The sequence below is a fragment of the Panthera onca genome, chromosome B1, assembly GCF_046562875.1.
Source record: "Panthera onca isolate mPanOnc1 chromosome B1, mPanOnc1 haplotype 2, whole genome shotgun sequence".
Taxonomy (NCBI): Eukaryota; Metazoa; Chordata; class Mammalia; order Carnivora; family Felidae; genus Panthera; species Panthera onca.
The window spans coordinates 183,453,330-183,475,916 of record NC_138342.1 but is presented as its reverse complement, the minus strand read 5'-3'; the positions used below and the strand labels follow the sequence as shown (position 1 = coordinate 183,475,916).

Here is a 22,587-nt window from a genome sequence, read left to right as displayed (position 1 = left end):
GCCTCGGCATCATTTATTTGTTTATTCAAGACCATTTATTGATTGCTTTCAACATGACAGGCATCGTACTCGGGCAGACAGGCAGTGACAAGAGATGATAGGAAACTTCACTTTGGATCACCTGGGAAATAATAACAGGCCATGTCATGTAGGCAGTTTAAAAAGAGGGATTCTCCCTCTTAGTCAAATTTTCACTTACTACAATGGTGATATATATTTCATGGACATTTTAGATTTATCTTAAACTATCAGAAAGTATATATAAAAATCTGATCCCAATGTAACTATGATTTTTTCATCTATTCTTCCCCTATTACCTATCTATCCAATACGGTAAGACTTCCCACATAGCACTTGAGCCAGGATGGAGGTAGCTGCAAGGAGAGAAAAGGTCTGCCTGCCTTCACAGGCTTCCTGCTGATGGATAGGACACAATGGATCAGGCTAAGCTTCTTAGCTTAATGTGATGATGGAGGGAAATAAGCGCCTGTTTTTTGTTGCTGTTGTTTCTTACATGTTTATTTATTTTTGAAGGAGAGGGAGACAGAGCATGAGCAGGAGAGGGGCAGAGAGAGAGGGAGACGCAGAATTCGAAGCAGTCTCCAGGCTCTGAGCTGTCAGCACAGAGCCCAATGTGGGGCTCCAACCCACAAACTGGGAGATCATGATCTGAGCCAAAGTTAGACACTAAACCAACTGAGCCACCCCGGACCCTCCTTTAAAAAAACAAACTTTTTTTACTACTCAACCCTTTTAAAAAAAAGATTCACTGCTTTTGTACTGAAATCATTTTCACACTCAATACATAATAGTATCACATTTAAAAACTATACGAAATGGGCAGTTAGTCTCAATTCTCTTAAAAGTTGTGTCAGTCGTTATTTTGGTATACTATCGTGACACCTATTTCTTACAAGGAGCAACATTTTGAGGTAAGATGGCTTCAGACAAGATTCTATGAGTCTTGAAAGTTCTGAAATGCTTTAAGTTGTTAAGGTCGAATTAAACAGGCCACTCTTTAACCTTTCTCCTTGTCCCACCAGAAGCTAGAGCTCTGTATGGCAAAAACGTAGGCACTTTCTCTGGTGAAACGACAAACACAAAAAAGCATTCACAAGTCCCCGGCAGAAAGGTCATCCTCTTTTAATACCTCTTCTGACAGCACAGACCAGCTTTCACAAACCTCTGAAGGCAGAAGCCTGCTCACGGCTATGACTGTAACGTCTAAACTACGGTCTTGCGTATTGCACACGTCTTGGAGAACACTTTCTGATGGCTCGCCCGCCTTCAGCCTCCTGAGGACTAGAAAGTGTACAACTGGCAATCCCCAAATGATAAAAGCAAAAACAAAAGACAAAAACAAACACCCAAAAGCCCCTGAGAGCTGTCACAAATTTTTTTTTTTTTTTAAGTGGATTAAGGACAACCAGGAAAGGACAGCTCTGACACCCGAGGCCGAGGCCACCATCCCCCGCGCGGGTCTGGCGCAGCCCGAATCCTGGGCCCAGCCTGGAGCCCTCCAGCCTCCAGCGCAGCCTCCGCGGGCCTCACCTCTCGGCGGAGGCTGCTGGCAGCGGGCACCGCGGTTCTCCCCGGTGCGGTCCCGCCGAGGTAGGGGGGTGTGGCTGGGGTGGCCGCGGCTAGCGGAAGGCGGAGGGGCGGCTCGGCTGCGTACTCGGCGGAGTAGAGGTGACACCGTAACCGGAGTTGTAAGGCGGAGGCGAGGGGAGCGGAGCGAGGCTGCCCGGACGCCGGCTTCGGCCGCCGTGGCAGCGCCGGGGTGGGGGACGCGGGGGCGCACGGGGGTCTCGGGGTGCGGAGAGTGTCAGCGCCGCTGGGTGCGTCGGGGTCCCGGCGTCCCGGGACGGTCGAGGTGGCCGCGTTGCGGACGGAGGGCGCGCGGGGAGGCCGCCCACAGGTCGGCGCCCTCCCTCCGGGGACCGGCGGGGTGGGCCGGGGGCGGCGGGGGTCCGTGCCGGCGCGGCGCGCACTCACCTATGCACAGCTGGATGGCGTAGGCGTAGTAGGACCAGCCGAGCAGCAGGCTGATGAACACCACCGGGATCCAGTAGAGCACCCGCCGGCACCGCCGCCTGACGCTGCCCGGGCCCGAGGGCGCCATCTTCCAGCCGCATCCACCTGCCCAGCTCCGCCGCCGCCGCCGCCCGCGGGCCTGGCTCCGGGGCGGGCTGGCCGCGCCCCGCGCTCCCGGCGGGACGGGCCCGGGGGCGGCGGCCGGTTGCGCTGCGGCCACTGCCGCCGCCGTGGCGCTAAGTCCCCATCCCGCAGCCCCGAGCCAGCGCCGCGGACTCCCGGCTCCTCAGCCCGGGTGGAGGCGGAGGCAGCGAGAGGAGGGCGAGGAGGAGGAGGAGGAGGAGGTGGAGGAGGAGGAGGAGGGGCGGGGGGAGGGCGAGGAGGGGGAGGATCGGAAGGAGGAGGCGGGAGTCTCCGCCCCGCCCCCGCCCGTCCCCGCCCCTCCGTCCCCCGGCTGCCTCCTCCCGCCGGGCCCGCTGCGCCCTCGGGCGGCCAACCCTGCGCCCCGGGGCCCCTCGCGGCCCCGCGCCCCCTCGCCGCTGCCCCCCCCCCCCCCACCAGGGGAGCCCGCGGTGGGAGTGAAGGAGCCCATCTCGGCCCTCCCGCCTCCCCCTTGGAGCCTGGCTTCGGGGTAGAGAGGAGGAGGCGGGCGCCACGGCTCTGGTCGGCGGCACTGGCTGCGGGCGTCGGGCGAGGGGCGAGGGAGCCCCCCCAGCCCCCGCTGGCGCCCGCAACTCGGGGCCCCGTCCGGGAGCTGCAGCCGCCACACTTCGCGCAGACACGCGCGCGGGGGAGGGGAGGGTGACAGAACCGACCCGGGAAGCTGGCCTTGGGCGCACGGGACCCCTCACCTGCCGAGGCAGGTAGGGAGCCAGTGGCCCACCCGGATAGACGCGCCACTAGAAAGCCTTCAGGCGCTGAGGCAAGGGACCCTCCCGGGCGTGGAAAATTCTCGCTTCAACTTGTGGGTCCGGGTAAACAGGCAGAGGGCAGCAAGGGCGGGGCCGATTGTCCAGACCTGCTGAATTGTCGTTTTGGGGGGCGACGAAGCCTACTTTGCTACACGGTTTTGGGGGGACGAAGGGGGGCCGCGTGCACCCCTCGGAAGGGTTGCGGGGCTGTCTGCTGGCGTGCAAGGGGACCGTGGAATGAGGAAGAAGCCCTGTGGTTGTGCATCCAGAGATCACCGGAGTTAGAATCACAGATGACTTGCTCTGGGAATCTGAACTCTTTTGTCACATTACTTAGTGATTATGCATCACCATGCCCACCGCCGCCTGACACCGGAGTCCCGGGATCCTTCCGTGGACTCTTCCCCCCCAGCCCATTCTTCACTACCATGCGTTCTTTTGTGGCGGCAATTCTAAATTTAGCATGTAGCTGGGTCTGGAGTGGTTGCTGAAAATCGTGGAGGGAATTCTAAAGGCAGTGAGACCAAAGCCCTAAAACACGAATGCTTTTGAGATTGTTTGCTTTTTAGCCTTCCTCTGATTCTGAACGCACCGATTCCAAAGGGAGACACCTCAATAAATGTACTGCATCTGAATTATATACATAATGACCATGTCTAGTGTGCACAATTTTACTTAACATTAAAGAATGTATGTATTTAGGCCACACAGCAACCATATGGAATGAAAAAAAAAAGGTTCTGAATGGCATACATTCAGTCAAAGAAATTTCAGCAGTTCTGCCTTTGCGATTATTTTTCTGTTGATTAAAAAAGCAAGCTACTCTCTCCTGAAATAGCTACTATATCTCACACACACACACACACACACACACACACACACACACACACACATCTCTTCACACTTCTATTCAAAAATGCAGAGAAAACGCCAGTCAAGTTTCTGTGGGATTTTAAATAATTGAAATGAGAACATTTCTGTCCCAGTGAATCATTTTATTTTGGTGCAGCACCTAATACCCTTTATTCGGTACCCTGTAGGGTAGATTAGTATGAACACATAACTTCCCTGGAATCTTTAACTTTTCCCATGAATAGCAACCCTATGCTCCCACCAGAAGAATCTAAAGACAAAAAATAAAAGTCCCTACCAGTGAAGTGAGTAGCCGCATTTGGACAGCGAGATGGTAAAAACGGACTCAACAGCCGCCGCCCCCGCCTGCCGTCCTCCCTGATTGCCTGCGTGTGTCGCATTAGCAGCAGCGTGCTGAGGGCCAATTTTAATGCCGTTTGCCTCATTATTAATGTCAAAGACTCCTTCATGGACTCCACCCCACCAAGACTAGCAAATCTGTGATGGAAGAAGGTCACCGATGATTCCTAAGGAATGAAATGCAAAGTCACATTTCCCATATGGGAGCAGTAGAATAAAATACAAATTGAACCTGATTAGGTAGTAGATGCTGTTCCTCTCCTAATCGTTTTACCAGGGTCTGGAGGTCCAAAATGGAATAGGATCACACAGTTGACATATCTTTTATCCCTTTGGAAGAATGTGTAGGTGTAACATCTTTGAAGGAGCCTACATTGTTACTACGTATCTAAAATGTTAAGTGTTCTCATTTGTAATAAATATTTGCGGAATAATCCCAACCTCCTTTTAGCCATTTTAAGAATACTACTATTACTGGGTTCTTCAAGGATATCACTCTTATCTTAAAAAAGAAAAAAAAAAAAAAGAATGTAGCCCAGGAATAATCATCTCCAAAGTCACACGATGACAAGACTTATCTCTGCCTAGGCTCTAATTAGGCAGGCATAAGCATGCATTCACAAACGTAAGCTTTTGGGTTGAGTACCCAATCTCTAGATGTTAGGATCTAGTAAGAGTGGAGGTAAAGCTTTAATTTCAGAATAGAGAGGCTTTGATTTTTTTTTTTTTTTTTGCCTTGTTTAAGGCTGTGCATCAACAGGAAGACAATTTGAAGGTAATAGACAATTAAGAAACTTCACTAGAGACTCTTTCACTAGAAGTACAGAAGGTTCAACTCACAAATTTTAGATATTCAATCATTACATCAAATTGTGAATTTCATGTGATAATTTTGATAAAACTGCTGTGGCCATTTATAAAAAAGAGAGTCAGCTACAGCTAAAGAAGGAGAGGGCAACACTAACGGAAAAGGAATGGCCAGGCAAGCAGGAAGCCAAAGGGGGCACACAAGAAGAAGAGAAAGGCTTCCTTACCAGGCCCAGCCAGACCCTAAGAACGATAATTCCATCCTTACCAGGCCTCTGCCTAGATGCTCCACCCACTCAGTAGTTTATCAAAGTCATTCACCTCCAAAATTTCAAAATCTCTATTATCAGACCCTGTTCCCACAGAGGAAACTTGATTTTCCTCTTCTGTCTCCAGTCAAGTACTTTGAACCACTCCCCCCCATTCTGTAGTCCCCAGTCTCAAATCTATTTTACTATCATTGTTAAGACTCCGAATCTTCCTCCTTCTTCCAGAGCCAGATTAAAATGTCCACTTGCTTCCTTTCAGAGTGTGAATCAAGAATAACGTGGCAACCAAGGCTGGGGAGCCATGGACCCATCCTGAGTCTCGGGCCACCATTCATGCTGTCTATCCTCTACCACCCTTAAGTCATCTTTTGAGCAAAACCACGCACCAGAAACGTTATTAGGTCACTGGCTTGATAGTTTCTCTTTGCTTCCAGAAGTGTTCTTGGAGGGAAACATTGCATCTTTGAAGTGTAAAGTCGATTTTATTACTCTCAGGTATGTGAGAAATGGATTGTATTGATATTGCTATTAGGATATGGTACGTGATAAATACTGCCTCCGAAATTTACAAGGACAGAAAGGAAGGAAGTTGAGATCTGGATGCATTCCTTTACTTAGGATTTTTTTTCCCATCCTTCTTAGAGCGGTCAGCAAAAATATTGATGATCCTCTTTCATTACTTTCTTAAACTAAACTTAAATCCTTTTGTAAGTTATCAGTCCGTGACATCAGTGACGCTAGTGTTCACTAGCACTTTTATAATAGTGGCCAAGATACTCCCCGTGGGAGAATGGTAGCCTGCCCAAACCACATGTTGTTTCCGGACACAGGTAAAATAAAAGCCAATTTTAGAAAGGGAACCTGGCTCAGGGAATGCGGTTACAAAGTAGTGCCAAGAGACACTTTGGCTCCCAGAGATCGACAGTTTGCAGTTAGCACGAAATGGAATGGAATATGATGAAAGATAACTGCAAAGGCTTAAGAAATAGGTGGTTGATTGGGTCGACACATTGGGGAAAATGTGAAGCGGGAAAAACTGGCAAACTTGGCCTTTCAAGCGCTCTAGGATCTCTATGGTGGTATTCACCTGTCTCACCACTAGATGGCAGGCGCACACCAAGGCGGTATTCACCTGTCTCACCACTAGATGGCAGGCGCACACCAAGCCGTGCGGCTCGGAATTTTTCAGATTTCAATAGCAGCGACCCTTAGCTTCACCAAGGCAATTATCAATTACGAATTTAACTTCAATGCACAATTGTAACTAATTATAATTATATTTTAATTCCACAATGTATGTGATACTTTGGTGGCTAATGATTAATTACTAAAAAAAACAATATTTGGAAAATTGAAAAGAAGTAAGAGAACATTTTTCTGTATAGCGAAGTCATTTTGATCATGCTTACTTACACTTCTTTACAGTTTGTGCTAGGGTTAATTTTTTTTTTAGAAACAGATCAAAAGTTTTCACTTAAGTGAATGCTGGGGACTACACTAACCTCCCTCCCTTGCCCCCAAATGGGAAGAAGGCAGTGTCTGTGAATCCAAAAGGTAGGCAGACTTTTACACCTCATGGGCTGGCAGCATCTTTAAGGAGTGACACAAAGACAAAGCTTCAATTAGACATTACTTGATGTGGCCATTGTGGAGTTGAAAGGTCAGTGGCTAGCAGACCAAGGGCAACAGAATCCCGCATTGTGCTGGCAAGTGTCCAGTGCCATCAGGGCAAGTAATGGCATCCTCCGCAGACTGTTCTTGATGGCAGGATCTTGGCCACGCATCAGATTCTTCTCTGCTAACTCAAGCTTCATTCTTCAGGCTTCCTGTTGATTCTGCGGGGGGTGGGGGGGTCCGTAGACACGCAAAAACATTTTCGTGTGTGTGAGTCAACTGGCACTGACTTGTGTTTGCAACCAGGAGTGTTGACGGGATCATAGTTTTAATTTTATTCTGTATCCTGTTTCTTAAAGGATCAGTTTCAGCTCACGGACGCTGAGGCACTATGAGAAATTAGGGATACAGGAAGTGGGGACAGAGGAACCTCCTTGGTGCCTTTCAAGTCATAGTGGCTAGACCTGCACTGTCCAATAAGTAGCTGCTAGCCATATGTAGCTCTTCAAACTTAAATTAATTTAAATAAAATAAAAATTAAAAATTCTATTTTCTCAGTCATAGTAGCCACGTTTCAAGTGCCCGCAGTCATTTCTATCTAGCAGCAACTGTACTGGACAGTGAAAGTCTAGAACATTTCCTTCATCAAAGGAAGTTCCACTGGATAGAACTGACTAGACATTTTATCTTGTCTGAATATTCATGAGTCGGGCTTTAGATTTATAAATGCAGCAAACAAAAAAGTTCCCTCTCTAATTAAAGAAACAAAAAAATGAAGGGTAGCAAAAAGTTGAAAACATTTTTAGGCTCACAATATTAGGAGCTTTCTTTCTTTTTAAAAAAAATTCTTTTAGTGTTTATTTTTAGAGAGAGAGAGAGAGAGACCATGCACAAGTGGGGAAAGGGCAGAGAGAGAGAGGGAGACACAGAATCCAAAGCAGGCTCCAGGCTCCGAGCTGTCAACACAGAGCCCGAGGTGGGGCTGGAACCCAGGAGCTGGGAGATCATGACCTGAGCTGAAGTCGGATGCTTAATTAACCAACTGAGCCATCCAGGCACCCCTAGGAGCTTTCTTTCTTTGAAGATGTAAGTTTAAAGATAAGGAGACAGAAGGATCATAACAGAGGGGAAGAGGTAACACTAGATATTCTTCAATCTGAAGCTTGTATACAAATGATTGCTTTCAAAAGATACGCAGGGAGAAACTTATCAGAATACTGTACTCAAATTCCTATACAAAAAACTGAATCTTGGATTTAGCTTTTCAGCCAAGGGTGCTTGAAGATATAGCTTCCACACTAAGGAAAACTCCAACCTGTCTGTCTTCATCCACTGGGCATCAGGACCCTTTGTCTTTTGTTGGTTGAGCAGATAATCATTGGGTTGCTCAAAGAATTGCCTATATTCAGCTCTGTCTTTGTCAAGCTGTAGGGTAGATTTAATGTGTCTTGCCCAGTGGTCTGTACAAACCCACATTAGCTCTGGTTCAAGACACCCTCTTCTCCATAAATAAATAAGTAAATAAATAAATATTAATTTAAAAAATATTTAATGTTTACTATTGAGAAGCATTTTTAGGTGTTGTGCAAAGACTTTAAATGTAACTTGAAGATCAAGCTCGGAGTGTGGTTTATAATTGTGGAAAGGAAAAAAATTAACCAGGTTTTTTTTGGGCTATGAAAAGAACAGGGAAAATGACTAATAAATATTTAATGATGACATTTAACAAAAAAAGGCATGTTGGCTCAGATTTGTAGTAGAAAAATTTTGATCATCAGGGGTTCTTCCAACAGCTAGAATTTATCCAGTGTAAATTATGCTTTATGCCTCAGGATCTTTGAGTCTACAATTATTTTCAAGGATACTTAGACACTCCATATTCTGAATTTCTTTGGATTATTTCACTGGTTGATAACACTTTTCTCTGTTTGCTCACATGTCAGTCTCTTTGATAATGGATCATGCTATGAAATGCTAGCTTCGTGGTGGAATATCAATGACTTTTATATCTGGAATATGAAGTGATGTAAGTTTTTGTTTCTCAAACACTCAAAATAGTGGTTGAGGGTTCAAAGCCCAAATGATCAGAGATCTTGGATTTTATGCTTTGAGCCAAATAATAAGCTTGAATAACAAATGTTCATTCTTTTAAGCATTCCCTTGAATATTTTTAATGGATAGAAATATTTTTAATAGATAGAAAGTTAAATTGGACTTTGTTTATATATGATGTGATAATGAAACTTTTCCAGTGGTAAAGATAGTGACCTATAGGAATTTATAATTATTCTTTAATTAGAAGCATCTCAGATACAATAAACTACACATATTTGAATACAGATTCCAGTGACTTAAACTAATGTTATAAACATCAATTTTCCATTATTTTGTTAAATATAGCAAGCACTTCCTCCAACACTGGAATAAAATATCTGGTTTGGCTGAAAGTACTAATTAATTTTCTTTATAAAAAGGTCAGTTATAACTACAACCCTTAGAAAATAGCTGGAGTTTCCGATATGTTTACAAAATTTAAATATCATGAAACTGTTGAAGCTGCTTAAACATCAGCTGTGAACTTTTCAAAATTCATGTAGTGTATTATTTAACAAATGTTTATTGATTGCCTACTGTATGCTCAGGTACTGGGGATATTTAAACTAAATAACATGGTCTCTAGCTTCAAGGAGCTTATGGGTTAATGTTTATTTTTGAGAGACAGAGACAGGGCATGAGTGGGGGAGGGGCAGAGAAAGAGGGAGACACAGAATCCGAAGCACGTTCCAGGCTCTGAGCTGTCAGCGCAGAGCCTGATGCGGGGCTCGAACTCAAGGACCGCAAGATTATGACCTGAGCCAAAGTCGGACGCTCAACCAACTGAGCCACGCAGGTGCCCCTTGGAGCTTATGGACCAATGTGAGACCAATGTAAAAGTACTTTCAATAATGATCTAACTGTACATTTAGTACTGTGCCAAGCACATCGTGCCTGGAATGTGCCTAGAAGAGTAACAAAAACGGAATTTGTGCTAAAGTGGAAAGGATAAGGAAGAGTTTGCATCACGGAGAAATGAAGGGATGGTTTTCTCGCACAGGGAATGCCTTCTTCTCTTGAGAGGCCTATTTTGGGAACTAGAAAGGAAGGGAATAGATTAGTCATGATCCAGCCAGAAAAGCAAAACCCACACCAGGTAGTTCAGTGGGAGGAACTTAATATGGGAAATTAAATTTAAAAAATGTTAGAAGATTGAAAGAGCAACCATGGTGAAGTGAGACAAACACAAGATTGGCAACCGCAGGAGGTCACTTGCTCCCCAGAACAAGGGGAAGGTGGTGGTGCTACGGCCCACGATGATGGGTTGCCTGGTAAATACCGGGGGCCACTGAGGTGATGTAGCCACCGCTGGGGGCACAGTGGAGGGAGGGAGAAGAGAGAGAGAGAATGAGGGGGAGAGAGAAACATGAAATTTAGTTACAAGCCAGATGGCAAGGGAGCCTGGAGAACCTTGGTTTGCAGAACAGTGCCCTGAGCATAAAGCAAAACAGAAGAAGGATGAGGAATAATCTAAGACCAGACAGGCACTGACCAACAGAAGGGAGCTTAGAGTAGAGGAACAGTCAAAGATAAGGTAGGTGTCAGCTCATTAAGACAAAAGAAAAAGAGGGCACCCGGGGTGGGGGGGGGAGGTGGCTAAATTGCTTGAGCGTCCGACTTGGGTTCAATCATGATCCCACGGTGTGTGAGTTTGAGTCCTGCACCAGGCTCACTGCTGTCACCCTGTCAGCTTCAGATCCTCTGTCCCCCTCTGTTTCTTCCCCTCCCCAGCTTGTGCTCTCTCTCTCTCTCTCTCTCTCTCAAAAAATAAATAAAACATTAAAAAAAAAGAAAAGAAAAAGATATTGGGATGTTTGGATGGCTCAGTCAGTTGAGTGTCCAACTCTCGATTTCGGCTCATTTCAGGATCCCAGGGTCATGGGATTGAGCCCCGTGTTGGGCTCCATTCTGAGTGAGGAGCCTGCTTAAGATGTTCTCTTTCTCTCTCCCTCTGCCCCTCTCTCCTGCTTACACACACACACACACACACACACACAGACACACACACAACTTTCTCTGTCAAATTAAAAAAAAAAAAAAGGTCTTGTATGCTATTCAGAATTTGAATTTTTCCTAATAGCCACTAGAGAGCTTTCGAATAATTTAAAACAAGAGAACAAACTCTGGGTATGAATTCCAGTTCGGCCACTTACTAGCTCTTTGATAGGAGAAAAAGATGCTTAATTTACATTAGAGACATAATTCTGAAAGCACTATAGGGGATAAAGTGGAAAGACAGAAAAGAAAAGATTAGAAACCCTTGTTCTCGACCCCTTGCAAGAAAATAAAATCCTGACCTGGGACCATGGCAAAGGGGATGGAGAGGAGGGGAAAGAGTCTAGGAAAAGCCAGAGGGATCTGAATAGGAAAGAGCAGATTTCCTAGATTTGGAGTCTGCAGAAAGGGAATCTGGGAGAAGGCCCAAGGGATGGACAGGTTCATAACCCCCACCAGGCTCATCATACACCATAGCAGGGCCCGAATCCATTTTTGAACTTCCGAGATCTTGATTTTCAGAATCCCTCTTCATGACCTCCAGTCTCCACTCGACTGCAGTCACCGAGGAAGAAAATGGCTCTGGCTGCCTCCACTGCCATTCACCGTGACTTCTGAGAAGATGTTGTTTCTAAGTAACGTGCATAAAAGATCACAGAGTTAGAAAGGTGGAAATGGTTACTTCTTTCTCCTTTGGAGATGCCTACACATACCCATTCCACGTAGGTAACTTAGGGCATCTGTGAGGTTTTCTTTGGAGATTTTATCTGAGTTACACCTTCATGTATAACGCTTCACACTCTGGTCCGGTTTGGTGTCGTTTAGGTTTGCTGCTCACTCAGTGTTAGGGGTGCAGCTCTGAAAAGTCACTTCCTTGTCCTCTGTGTTTTCGATGAAAAAGCAGAAGCAGTAAAGAGATCAGACAACTTGCCCAAGGTCATGCTGTGCTATCCGAGAACCTGAGTCAAGGACCCAGGCCGCCTGACTCCCAGCCTGCTGTTGTTTGCTGTCCGCTGCGAGTATAGAGTATAAAGGAACCGCCTTGGTGTCTTTAAAACTCCACACGTCGCTAGTTTAATTTAAGAAGTGAAGCCCCGGAAGTTAAAGGTCACAGGGGAACCAGTAAAATGCCATTGCTAGATTCTATTTAAAGAATATTAAATATGCCTGGGATAGGAAATATAGTCAGGTAGAAGATCTAACCTAGCAAAAGTGGAAGAATCACTTAGGGGCTGAGATGCTGTTGGCATTTTGGGCAAGACAGTTTATTCATTGTGCGGGGCTGTCCTGAGCACTGCAGCTCATTCAGCATCCCTGGTCCCATTGCTCCCTAAATGCCAGGACCAACGCTCCTAGACATTCTGACGAAACCATCCTCTCCCTGGAGACACTACCACCTTCAAGACAACCACCATTAGACTAAAGAATAGTACAGAAGCTTCTATCTTTATTTTTTATGTTTATTATTTATTTTTTCAGAGAGGGAGAGACAGAGACAGAGTGTGAGCAGAGGAGGGGCAGAGAGAGAGGGAGACACAGCGTCTGAAGCAGGCTCCAGGCTCTGAGCTGTCAGCACAGAGCCTGACGTGGGGCTCGAACTCACGGCCCGTAAGATCATGACGTGAGCCGCCGTCTGATGCTTAACCGACTGAGCCACCCAGGCACCCCCAGAAGTTTCTATCTTAAACAGATAGTGGAATGTAGGATTATTTTACCATAATGTCCATTTGCATAGAAAAAGAGTACATTTATGTTAAACTATATAATGAAATATCCTCATTTGGAAGAACGTTAAGTTTATTTCCAGAGACATCAAAGAAAAGATGAAGTTTTATCATGTTTTCATTGCATGAGTGTGGTCATATCTCAGGCCAGATATTAGAAATATAACGGAAGTACCTGGGTTAAAGAGTTCCGTTAGCTTCAGGCAGTTGCACCAAAAAATCTGGGTGCGAATTCCAGTTTTACCACTTACTAGCTGTTTGATCTTAAGCAAGTTACTGAAATTCTTCGACCTTTCTTAAGGATATTTCTTGTTTTCTCAACAAAAAAGATGGAAAAGCAACACGTGAAAGCCCTTTAATAAATCCAGTCATTCATCCACTCATTAAAGTTTGATGGGTTCCTGAGTTTGAGGTATTGTGATAGGTGATGATACATGGTGAGCCAAAAAACCACACCAAACACAACAAAGAACCTGCCTTAATGAAGTTTATAATACAGCTAAAGAAAATGTCCACGTTTGCAGCTGCTTTTTGAATGGGGATAACTTTATTAGGAGGTTCACTGGTGTGTACATCATCAAAAATATCCCGCTGGTTTGTATACTGTGTAAACGCACATAAAACCTGTTCAAGACATGTACTTCCAGATTCAAGAATTGATTTGGATGCCATGACCTACGATGTGGGCTGTTTGTTTGTGTCCAGAAGTGAAACTATTCATAACCCGTGTGGTATCTGGACATGTTCATTTGAACAATTGGATGTCATAATGTATATTCCTCAAACTTCGAAGTCCATTTTTAGTATAAAAGCGTAAATTTTACTCAAGATCTTTGGGATCTTCTCACCAAAGCAGGGCATCGTCCAGCTACTTTAAATAATCTCCCATGCCGGGTATTTCCATTTGCCCTTTCAGTTCCATTCTCTACCCTTCTTTGTGTTATGGGTGGCTCACCTTTTAAGATTTATAATCAAGGGACTCCTTCAAACTCTGGATTCTTGTTGGCTCAATCAGTCGGAGGCAGGCAGGTGATGGAGAGGGCTAGAGAATAAAGGGGGTGGGGGTTAGTGTTTGCTTCACTTCCCAGATGTATGAAGATCACAGCTTCTGTGACTAAAGCTACCCCCACTCTATGTCTCATCAGACCTGGGGCAGGGCTGGTACCCAACTCCCTGGGGTGCTCGACTGTACTCTGTTGTTTCCTTTTAGTAGATTCTTCTCAGTTACCACTCTTGAGTATGTTCTCTTCCCTACCTCTTCCACCACTGATATGACCCTTTGCAAGACTGTCTATGAATCTGAGTGGTCTATTTTTTGCTGCATAAAAAAAGGACACAAATGCCCACTGAATTCTCACTTAGAAAGTCAGTATTATGTTTAATTGCCTCTTGCAAAATAAAAAATCATAGACTTATACATTACCGAAAAATACGTAACAGAAAATTTGGAGACAGAGAAAGACAGAAATCTCCCATGATATCACCAACTACCACGACCATTATTGTTATTTTAGTATGTTCTCATCCGGTCTGTCTTTGGTGCATATTTTTCCAACATACAATTTTGTGTTCTTTCATAAATTTATCACAAGTATTTTTCATATTACTCCATGGGCTTCAGAATGATTTTAAACAGTTCTGCAGTATTCTATTCTGTAGAAATACTATAATTCATCAAAGCATTCCTCTGTTGCTGAATATTTAGGTATGTTTTCTAAGTTCTCACTGGTATAACATAACATAAATAGCTTACCCAGCTCACATACTATTTCCCTTATATTTTGTTATTTTCTTTGGATAGATTCCCAGAGATGAAATGAAATGAAAAAGTCAACTTTGAAAAATTATGCAGCTGTAGTAACTTTAAATATGTCCACAAATTCTTTGATATTCCTCCCTTCAGGAAGTGGAAGCTAATTCTCCTCTTGAGTATAGACTGGACTCACTTATAACGAATAGAATAAAGCAGAATTGATGGTAGAAAACTTCAAAACCTAGGTAAAAAAGTCACCATGACGTTCTCCTCTCTCTCAGATCAGCCCTATGGAGAGACCCATGTAGCAGGGGACAAAGCCTCCAGTGAACAGCCATGAGAGCGAGCCTTCTTGGAAGCGGCTACTCTGGCTTCAGCCATGCCCACAGTGTCTCAGCAGATGTCCAAGGTAGAGAAGGTCTTATCTCCAAGACATTCATGAGTATGGCATTTGAATAGAGAGAAGCCAATAAGATACATAGGAGAGCCACAACGTTTTAAAGGGAAATCTACTCATAGAAACACTACTGGAGACAGAGATAGTAGTAGTGAAAAGGGTCCTTTGGACTTCCAAATTGCTTTAAGTTGGACACCTTGGAGGAAATCACACAGCTGCACATGTATATTACACTCCGAGGGATGACTAAGATGACAGAACCAAGAGCCCAGAGAGCAACCCAGGGCCGTAGAGAAATTATTCGTGGGCAGGAAGAAGACTGAATCTTAATGAAGGACCTTCCAGCCTTTCAGCAAGGCTACAAACCACTGACTCCTTTATTCTTCCCAGCTTCCCCCCTTGTAAACAAGAATGTCTTGTTTAAATGGTTATCCTATCTCTGTTCCACCATTGTATACTGGGTGTGTGTGTGTGTGTGTGTGTGTGTGTGTGTGTGGCAGGGACAGGTAACTTGTCTCTGTTCTTCACACATCTTCAGGTTGAGAGCAGCTCTACCGAAGGACTGTACCCAAGGAGCCTCATCCATACCAGAAACTAATTTAGATGATGAGATTCTGGAGTTTGAGCTGACGCATTAGATTTTGTGGACCTTATGAAGAGTGCGTACATTTTACATGTAGGAAGAATGTAAGTAATTTGTGGACAGAGGATGGACTATGGTATTTTTAAATATGTCCCCTCAAGAGGTAGAGTCCAATCCCCCCGCTTCATGCGAGTGTCCGTGGACTTAATGACTCCTTTCTAATGACTAGAATAAAGTAGAAGTGAGAGAGGGAAACTTGTACAACTAGGTTGTGCAAGCCCCTGTGCCTCTTCCTCGGTTATTCTGGGAGAAGTTAGCTGCCATGGCACGAGCAGCTGAATGGAGTGGCCCACGTGGCAAGAAACAAGAGTCCTCCAAGAGAGCCATGTGCGGGAGCTTTCCCGGAAGTCAATCCTCCAGCTGCAGTCATGCCTTCAGATGACTAGTCCTAGCTCACAGCTTGATTGCAACCTCGTGAGAGACCCTGGGGCCGGATCACCCAGCTAAGCTGCTCCCGAATTCCCCACTCTCAGGAACTGCGTGAGATATTAAATGTTTTCTTAGGATTCTGCACTTTGGGTACTGTGCCTGGCAGCAATAGATAATTAATATAGCAGAAAGGGAAATATTCTTTTGTAGCATTTGTCAAATAAGTTCAAATATGAGGCACTTAGTGAACTTCCCAATCTCAGATAATCATGGCAAATTATTGCCCCTTGAGGTACAGGGAAAAAGCCAGTGAGACACAGAGGGAAAGTAAAGAGGAAGATAAAAGAAGAGAGGACTAAAAGAAGGAATAAAAGAAAAAATAGCAAGAGAAGGACACAGGAAAGGTGTCCATATTTCCTAGTTTACCCAGGACAGTCCCAGTTTGTAGTGTTGTCCTAATACAATTATAACTAGAATCCCCTTTCACTTTCAAGGGTCTTGGTTTGAAGGATAAATTAAATGACTCTAGCTAGAGGCCAATATTTCAGTCTTCCATTCTCACTGTTTTTTGCCTTAATATTCTATCTTTTTCCCATGGCTTGTTGCCCCAGCCTCTTTCCAGTCTGTTCTGATACTAGCCCAGAGTCCTAACTTTCCCACCAAACCACAGCCTGTCACTGGCACGAGCTCCAGGAGTTAGAGGTCACCTCTGTCCACTCCCTCGTGTTCTTTCATCACGGTAAGCAGTTTGTCACAGCAGCAAAGAGATCAGTGTAGGAACTAGACAAGGGTCTGGATCTTGGTTGTATACCTGCTGGGGGAATTACTTAACTTCTTGAAGCCTCAGATATAAGCTTCAAAATAGAATATTATCTACTAGCTTATAGGGATGTGGAAGATGTTAATGGGATTGTGTACATAATGTGCTTAGCACAGTGCCTGACATATATATGCTGGGCACTGTACCTTTAAGCATTTTATATGCATAATATATTTGACGAATATATGTTAGTTATAATCTTAACTTACTGTCACAGAAAACAAAGTCATCTCGTTGAGGCTGAAGCACCTTAGGTGTCGGGACATGTATTTTACTGGGGAACCCTCAAGTACATGAGTACTTGTATTTATTAGTTTTAATGTTAGAAGGCAGAGACATGGTTAGGAAATGTGTTTAGGAGTAAAGTAAAAGTCAGGCAAAGACTATATTTGCTTGTTCAGGCTTGATATGTTTTACTTTGCTCATTCATTCATTCATTCATACATTTATCCACTTGTTCTTTCAACAAAGATATATTAGTTATCTACCAGATCACACGCACGATGCTAACCACAGGATTGAGCAATGCTTTGCAACAAGAATAAAGCTGTATTCCCACTTCTTCCAGGAAAACATTACATTTAAAAAAGGTGTTATGTGGGAATATGAGTGACTAGTGATCTGAAGCCAAATTAAAAAATATATATACACACACACACACACGTATGTTTTTCAGGGTGACTAGATTTTATTTTAAATTAGTTTTGAGCAATAGAAGCAATTTGCTGCTATAAAAAGGAACGGGTTTTAGCTTTTGACTTGATTTTTTTTTAAACTAAGAGTGGGAAAATGCAAATTATGTGAATATATAATTCGGAATCCTGGTGATGGGAGCAGAAGGAGCTGACAGGAAGACAGAATTCTTTTTTTTTTTTTTTTTGCCATAGGCAATCCTTTTCTCTGTTTTTAGGAAAAAAGAAAACTAGTAGACAGAAATAGTCCTAGGCACATGGATTATATATTTCATATGCATAGCATAAAATATTCAGTAAAGTTAAGTAGGTGTCTGAAAACCAAGAAACTTCAATACATGAAGGTGACGACAACAATTAAAGTAGGATGCCTTCAACCTATATGGTAGGTTTAAGGCATTTGGCAATATCACTTTTTTTTCATTTTTAAAAATATATTTTCTTTTCACTATTTTTAATTCCCTTTGATAATGAGCACCGCTTTATACTTTTCAATAGCCCATGGATTTTTACCTCTGTGTTCATCTTCAAGGTCAAGTTTATGAACATGCTACAAATAAGCTAACTGTAAACGAGTTAGGGATGTTTTTTAGGAGTAATAATAACCAACATTTATTAAGTGTTTGTTAAATTCAAAGCCGTACAGGCCATTTCCCCTCTAATTCTCACAACAGCCATGGGACTCCGCCGCTGTCATTGTCTTATCCCACATGTGAAAAAGGCATGGAAAGTGGAAGAACCTTGCTTGACTACAAAGGTAGGTGGTGACAGAGTCAGGATTTGAACCTGGGAGTCTGGCTCGACACCCATGCTTAACCACACTATTTTGAATGGATGGGCTAAATGTTTTTCACCTGTTTATGGATATTTCCCAATTAGTCTCTTTTGAAAACGTTATATCTTCTTGGGTTCTCTTTTAAGTCCTTGCCCTTGTCTCTGTTCTATCCAAGGATCATTTAACCTGATAAATATGCAAGTCCGCACCTGTCTGCATGATGCACTGATTCATTTAGCTGAAAGGTAGAAACCAAATTGGTTTTTAAAAATACATAGGAATCTAATTGAAAAATTTCATGAATCACCTTAATGAGAAACCAGTAGCAGAATCTCAAGTACAGAGAGCCTCAGACAATTGCTTTTTAAAAGCCCTGGTCAACTATACATATTCATCTTGAATGAAAATGCCTCTCTAGCAAGACATTGCATGGCAGTAGTAATCACTGAAGTTTAGGATGTGAAAACCATCTCAAGTGACTTAAATTATTGTTCCTTATTCTTCTGTGTTTGAACATCATGATGTGTCTCCTTAGTATTGAATAGTGAGGTGGCCAGTATTCTTTCCAGCACTGGGTAAATTAAAGACAAACAAAGTTGATAACATCTCGCTCTTATTTGTTCTTTATAAATTTACATTCTGCCGGATTTATAAGCTTCACTTTGTACCTTTTTCTTAAAGTTTATGTATTTATTTTGAGGGGGGTGTGTGGAAGAGGCAGAGAGAGAGGGAGAGAGAATCCCCAGCGGGCTCCCATGAACTGTGAGATCATGACCTGAGCCGAAATCAAGAGTAGGTCACTTGACCGACTGAGCCACCCAGGCGCTCCGACTTTGTACCTTTTGAGAGTGCAGCCATTTGGAATTTGGTTGTTAAGGAGAGTCCCTAAGTTGTGTTGCTGAAATGTGAGGAATCCCTTCAGACGGTTCGCCGCAGCTCGCTGGGTGTCACTTCTCCCAGAGTGTAACACCCCGTGTTGCCCAACGCTGTGAGGGCATGAGCAGGCCGCTTATCATCCTGATGGCTTTTCTCCTGCCCTTTTTTCCTAATGGAAAATCATTTTTTCCCATTGGAATTTTGAGACAATCAATATCCACTTGCAAATAGCATAAACTATTTCTTTTTCTTCATTTGTTTCTTACCACCCTATATCCCACCAAACCCACAGATGCCTTTGCACACTGGCCCAAATTTCCACAAACCAGGGCAAGAATGGCTGCATAAATTTTGGACCCTTCTGCAAAATGAAAATGCAGAGCTTTTTGTTCAAAAAAAAAAAAAAAAAAGCCAGGAAAAAACTAAGGTAAAGCCTAAGTTTTTTTTCTTCCATGCTCTCTCTCGCTCAACTTGTCGTGATGTTTTCTGTGTGCTATTTCTGTCACGTCCAGTAAATAAAAATTAATAATGTTAAATTATTAACGTGGCTTTCACCGTTCTTCATATTCTGCAATGCCAGTTGTGAATGCAGCTATCAGAGCATTTAATGACCATGTGGAAACATCAAAATTACATAATTCCTATTTCATGGGACCCCTTCCACTTGGCCAGAAGAGGCATATCCAAGTTACTCAGGAAGGTTGTGGAGGAAGAGAGAGTTCATCCAGCACAAAGCAGGCTGAGGTAGACTCCTTCAGGCATCGAGACACTTGCAAGGTGAGCGTGGGCCTTCACGGGTGCCCTGAGACCTTCTCCCATGACTCCGGATGCACTTGCATTTGTCCAGGCCTGACGGCTGCCGGTCCCCTCTCGTGCCAGCTGCTGGCCTGATGCGTCTCCACGCTTAGGTGGAGAGCACCCTGGCGAAGTCCAGACAGACGTCTCCGCTTTCCACAGGCCTGATACTTCAACCCGCGTGGATAGGCAACCCCCCAGGGGACTGCAGGCTCTGAGTTAGAAAACTGTAAGTACTTAGAGGAGGATTGGGTCAAAGGCTCGTCTCCACTGAGCTGTGGCCTCTGGCTGCCTGCCGGCTCCTGATGTCTCGTGGCACTGCCAGTTAGGGCAGGATGTCCCCCCCCATCCTATGCCCCAAAGTTTCGCTGGATGCGGATGCCCCTCCCCATTTCTACCCATACCTTCACCCTTGTCCCTGCCAGGGGGCTGGAGGTTAGGCAAACACTTGGGCAACGGTGGGGAGGGTGCGGCTGGGCAAGGCCGAAGATAGCCAAGAACCCACCGTGGGGAGGCGGGGAGGAGGTGGGAAGGAGAACTGTGTGAGCGGAGGCTCCAAGCCCCCTGGGCAATCTCCATTGTCTCAATAATTTCACCTATAAATCAAAAATTCAAAGATAACATTATTAAGAATTCGAAGGTGGTGACCACAGAGCATTAGACCTCAAATGTCCTGGGCTTTGTGCGGGGACACTGATCACATGACCATGAAATCAGCCCTGCTGAGGAATGTTATGAGGGAGTTAGTTGACCCACAAGGAGGTAGGAGTCAACAAACAACATAGTCTTAAAATAGAATAAAGAGAAAATAGCTTTCTGTTGTTCCTTCCCATGATTCGTACCTGAAAAATCTTAAATACCTATTTTATGTTCTTTAAGAAAATTTGACAAACCTCCCACTGATGCATATAAAAAAATCGACAGGAAATACAACTTTCCCCATTCAAACCATATTCAGTATTCTTGGTTAATAACAATAATAATGGTACTACTAGCTGACCATATCTAGGAGACATTGTGCTAATTAAGCACTATATAGTTCTTAATTTTTAGTTCTATAAATTTACTTTATCGAAATTATCTCATCTAATCCCTATAACATGGGGCAGATACAATTTTTAGCCCCAATTTGGAGATGAGGATCTTGATGTAGGAAAGTCAGCCTGTCTAAGGCCAGGATCCAAAAAGAATGCTCTACCATGATCAGACTTTATTACAGTAATGTAGGATAATTCAATACCTAGAAGCCTATAAAGCAGATATAGCTCATATGGAGGTCAAATTCAAAAACTGTGTAATCATCGCTGGAAGCTGACAAGGGATTTGAGATGATTCAATGCTCATTCCTTTTTCCAGGCTCTTTTAAATCCAGGAAATAAAGGATACTTTGTTAACAAGATAAAGTATTTGTGTCCAATCAACAGGAAAATATTATGCTTCATTGAAAACATTAGAGATAACCTTATTAAACAAGAACTCAAGATTTCTGCTGTCACAATTAGTATTTTACATCATTCTGGAAGCTATAATTGGTGCAGTAATACAGGAAATAGATATTAGAGCAATAATACAGGAATGGGCAAAGACACATTTACCATCATTTGCATATGATATGATTTACCACCAGAAAACTCAAGAGTCAACAGAAAAAGATGTCAGAACTACTAAGAGTTTAGTTAAGTAGCTGAAGAAATCAATTGTTGTTCTATATACCGACAATAATCAGACAGAAAAGCCAATGGGAAAAATTCCCATTTTTAACAGCAACAAGTATGGAATATCTAGAAAAGACCTTCTTAGATGTAGTATGACTTAGATAATGAAAGCCATACATTTTGAGGATACACTACTGAGATAATTGTTCCTGGATAGGATAAAAATACTATAAAGGTGGCGTGGTGGTTATTTCGCGTCAACTTGACTGAGCCATGGAGTACCCAGATATTTTGTTAAACATCACTCTGGGTGTTCCTGTGAGGGTGTTTTGGATGAGATTAACATTTAAGCTGGTAGACTAAGTAAAGCAGATTGCCCTCTCTAATGTGGTGGGCCTCATCCAGTCCATTGAAGGCTTGACTAGAACAAAGGAATGCCTTCCTAGAGTAAGAGAGGATTCTTCCTGCCTTACTGCCTTTGAACTGAAACATTGGATCTCGAGCCTGTCAGCCTCAGGACTGGAACTAAACCATCAGTATCCTTAGTTCTCAGGACTCAAGATTCAGATTGGGACTAGACCGTCAGCTGTCCTGGGTCTCAGCTTGCTGACTCACCCTGCAGATCTTGGGACTTGTCAGTCTCTGTAATCTGGTAGGCCAGTTCCTTCTAGTAAATCTCTCTCTGTATACATGTACATCCTATTGGTTGTTTCTGTGGAGAATCTGACTAATACAGTGTCCATTCTTTTGAAATTAATTTATCATTTTAAAGTGATTCCAGTAATCACTTGGGAGGAGATGTGGTAAGATGATTATAAAGTTCATCTGAAAGTATAAACATGTAAGAATAGTTAAGAGGGGCGCCTGAGTGCTCAGTCGGTTAAGTGTCTAACTTCAGCTCAGGTCATGATCTCACCTCCGTGGGTTCGAGCCCCCAGCATCAGACTCTGTGCTGACAGCTCAGAGCCTAGAGCCTGCTTCACATTTTGTGTCTCCCTCTCTCTCTCTGCCCCTCCCCTGCTCACGCTCTCCCTCTCCCTCTCTCTCTCTTTCTCTCTCAAAAATAAAAATAAACATTAAAAAAAAGAATAGTTAAGAAAGTTTCTGAAAAGAAGAATTTAAGTGTTGTTGTTGTAGGGGGATGTAGACTAG

The 22,587-nt window shown here is 43.8% G+C and overlaps 1 protein-coding gene and 1 long non-coding RNA gene across 2 annotated transcripts in view; one reads left to right on the top strand and one right to left on the bottom strand.

Moving 5' to 3' along the window:
• Window positions 1-2,241, bottom strand: part of ZDHHC2 (zDHHC palmitoyltransferase 2) — a 69,399-nt gene extending 67,158 nt beyond the window's left edge. The window contains exon 1 of the mRNA XM_078445385.2: window positions 1,996-2,241. Within this exon, the coding sequence (XP_078301511.1) occupies window positions 1,996-2,122 (127 nt within the window). The 5' untranslated portion in view covers window positions 2,123-2,241. The remainder of the gene's footprint in view (window positions 1-1,995) is intronic.
• A 12,462-nt stretch (window positions 2,242-14,703) lies between these two features.
• On the top strand, window positions 14,704-19,389 carry LOC144616012 (uncharacterized). Its single transcript, XR_013554859.2, has 4 exons — window positions 14,704-14,822; window positions 15,349-15,497; window positions 18,009-18,091; window positions 19,278-19,389. It is a non-coding gene; the product is annotated as an uncharacterized LOC144616012 (long non-coding RNA).
• Window positions 19,390-22,587: the final 3,198 nt, after the last annotated feature.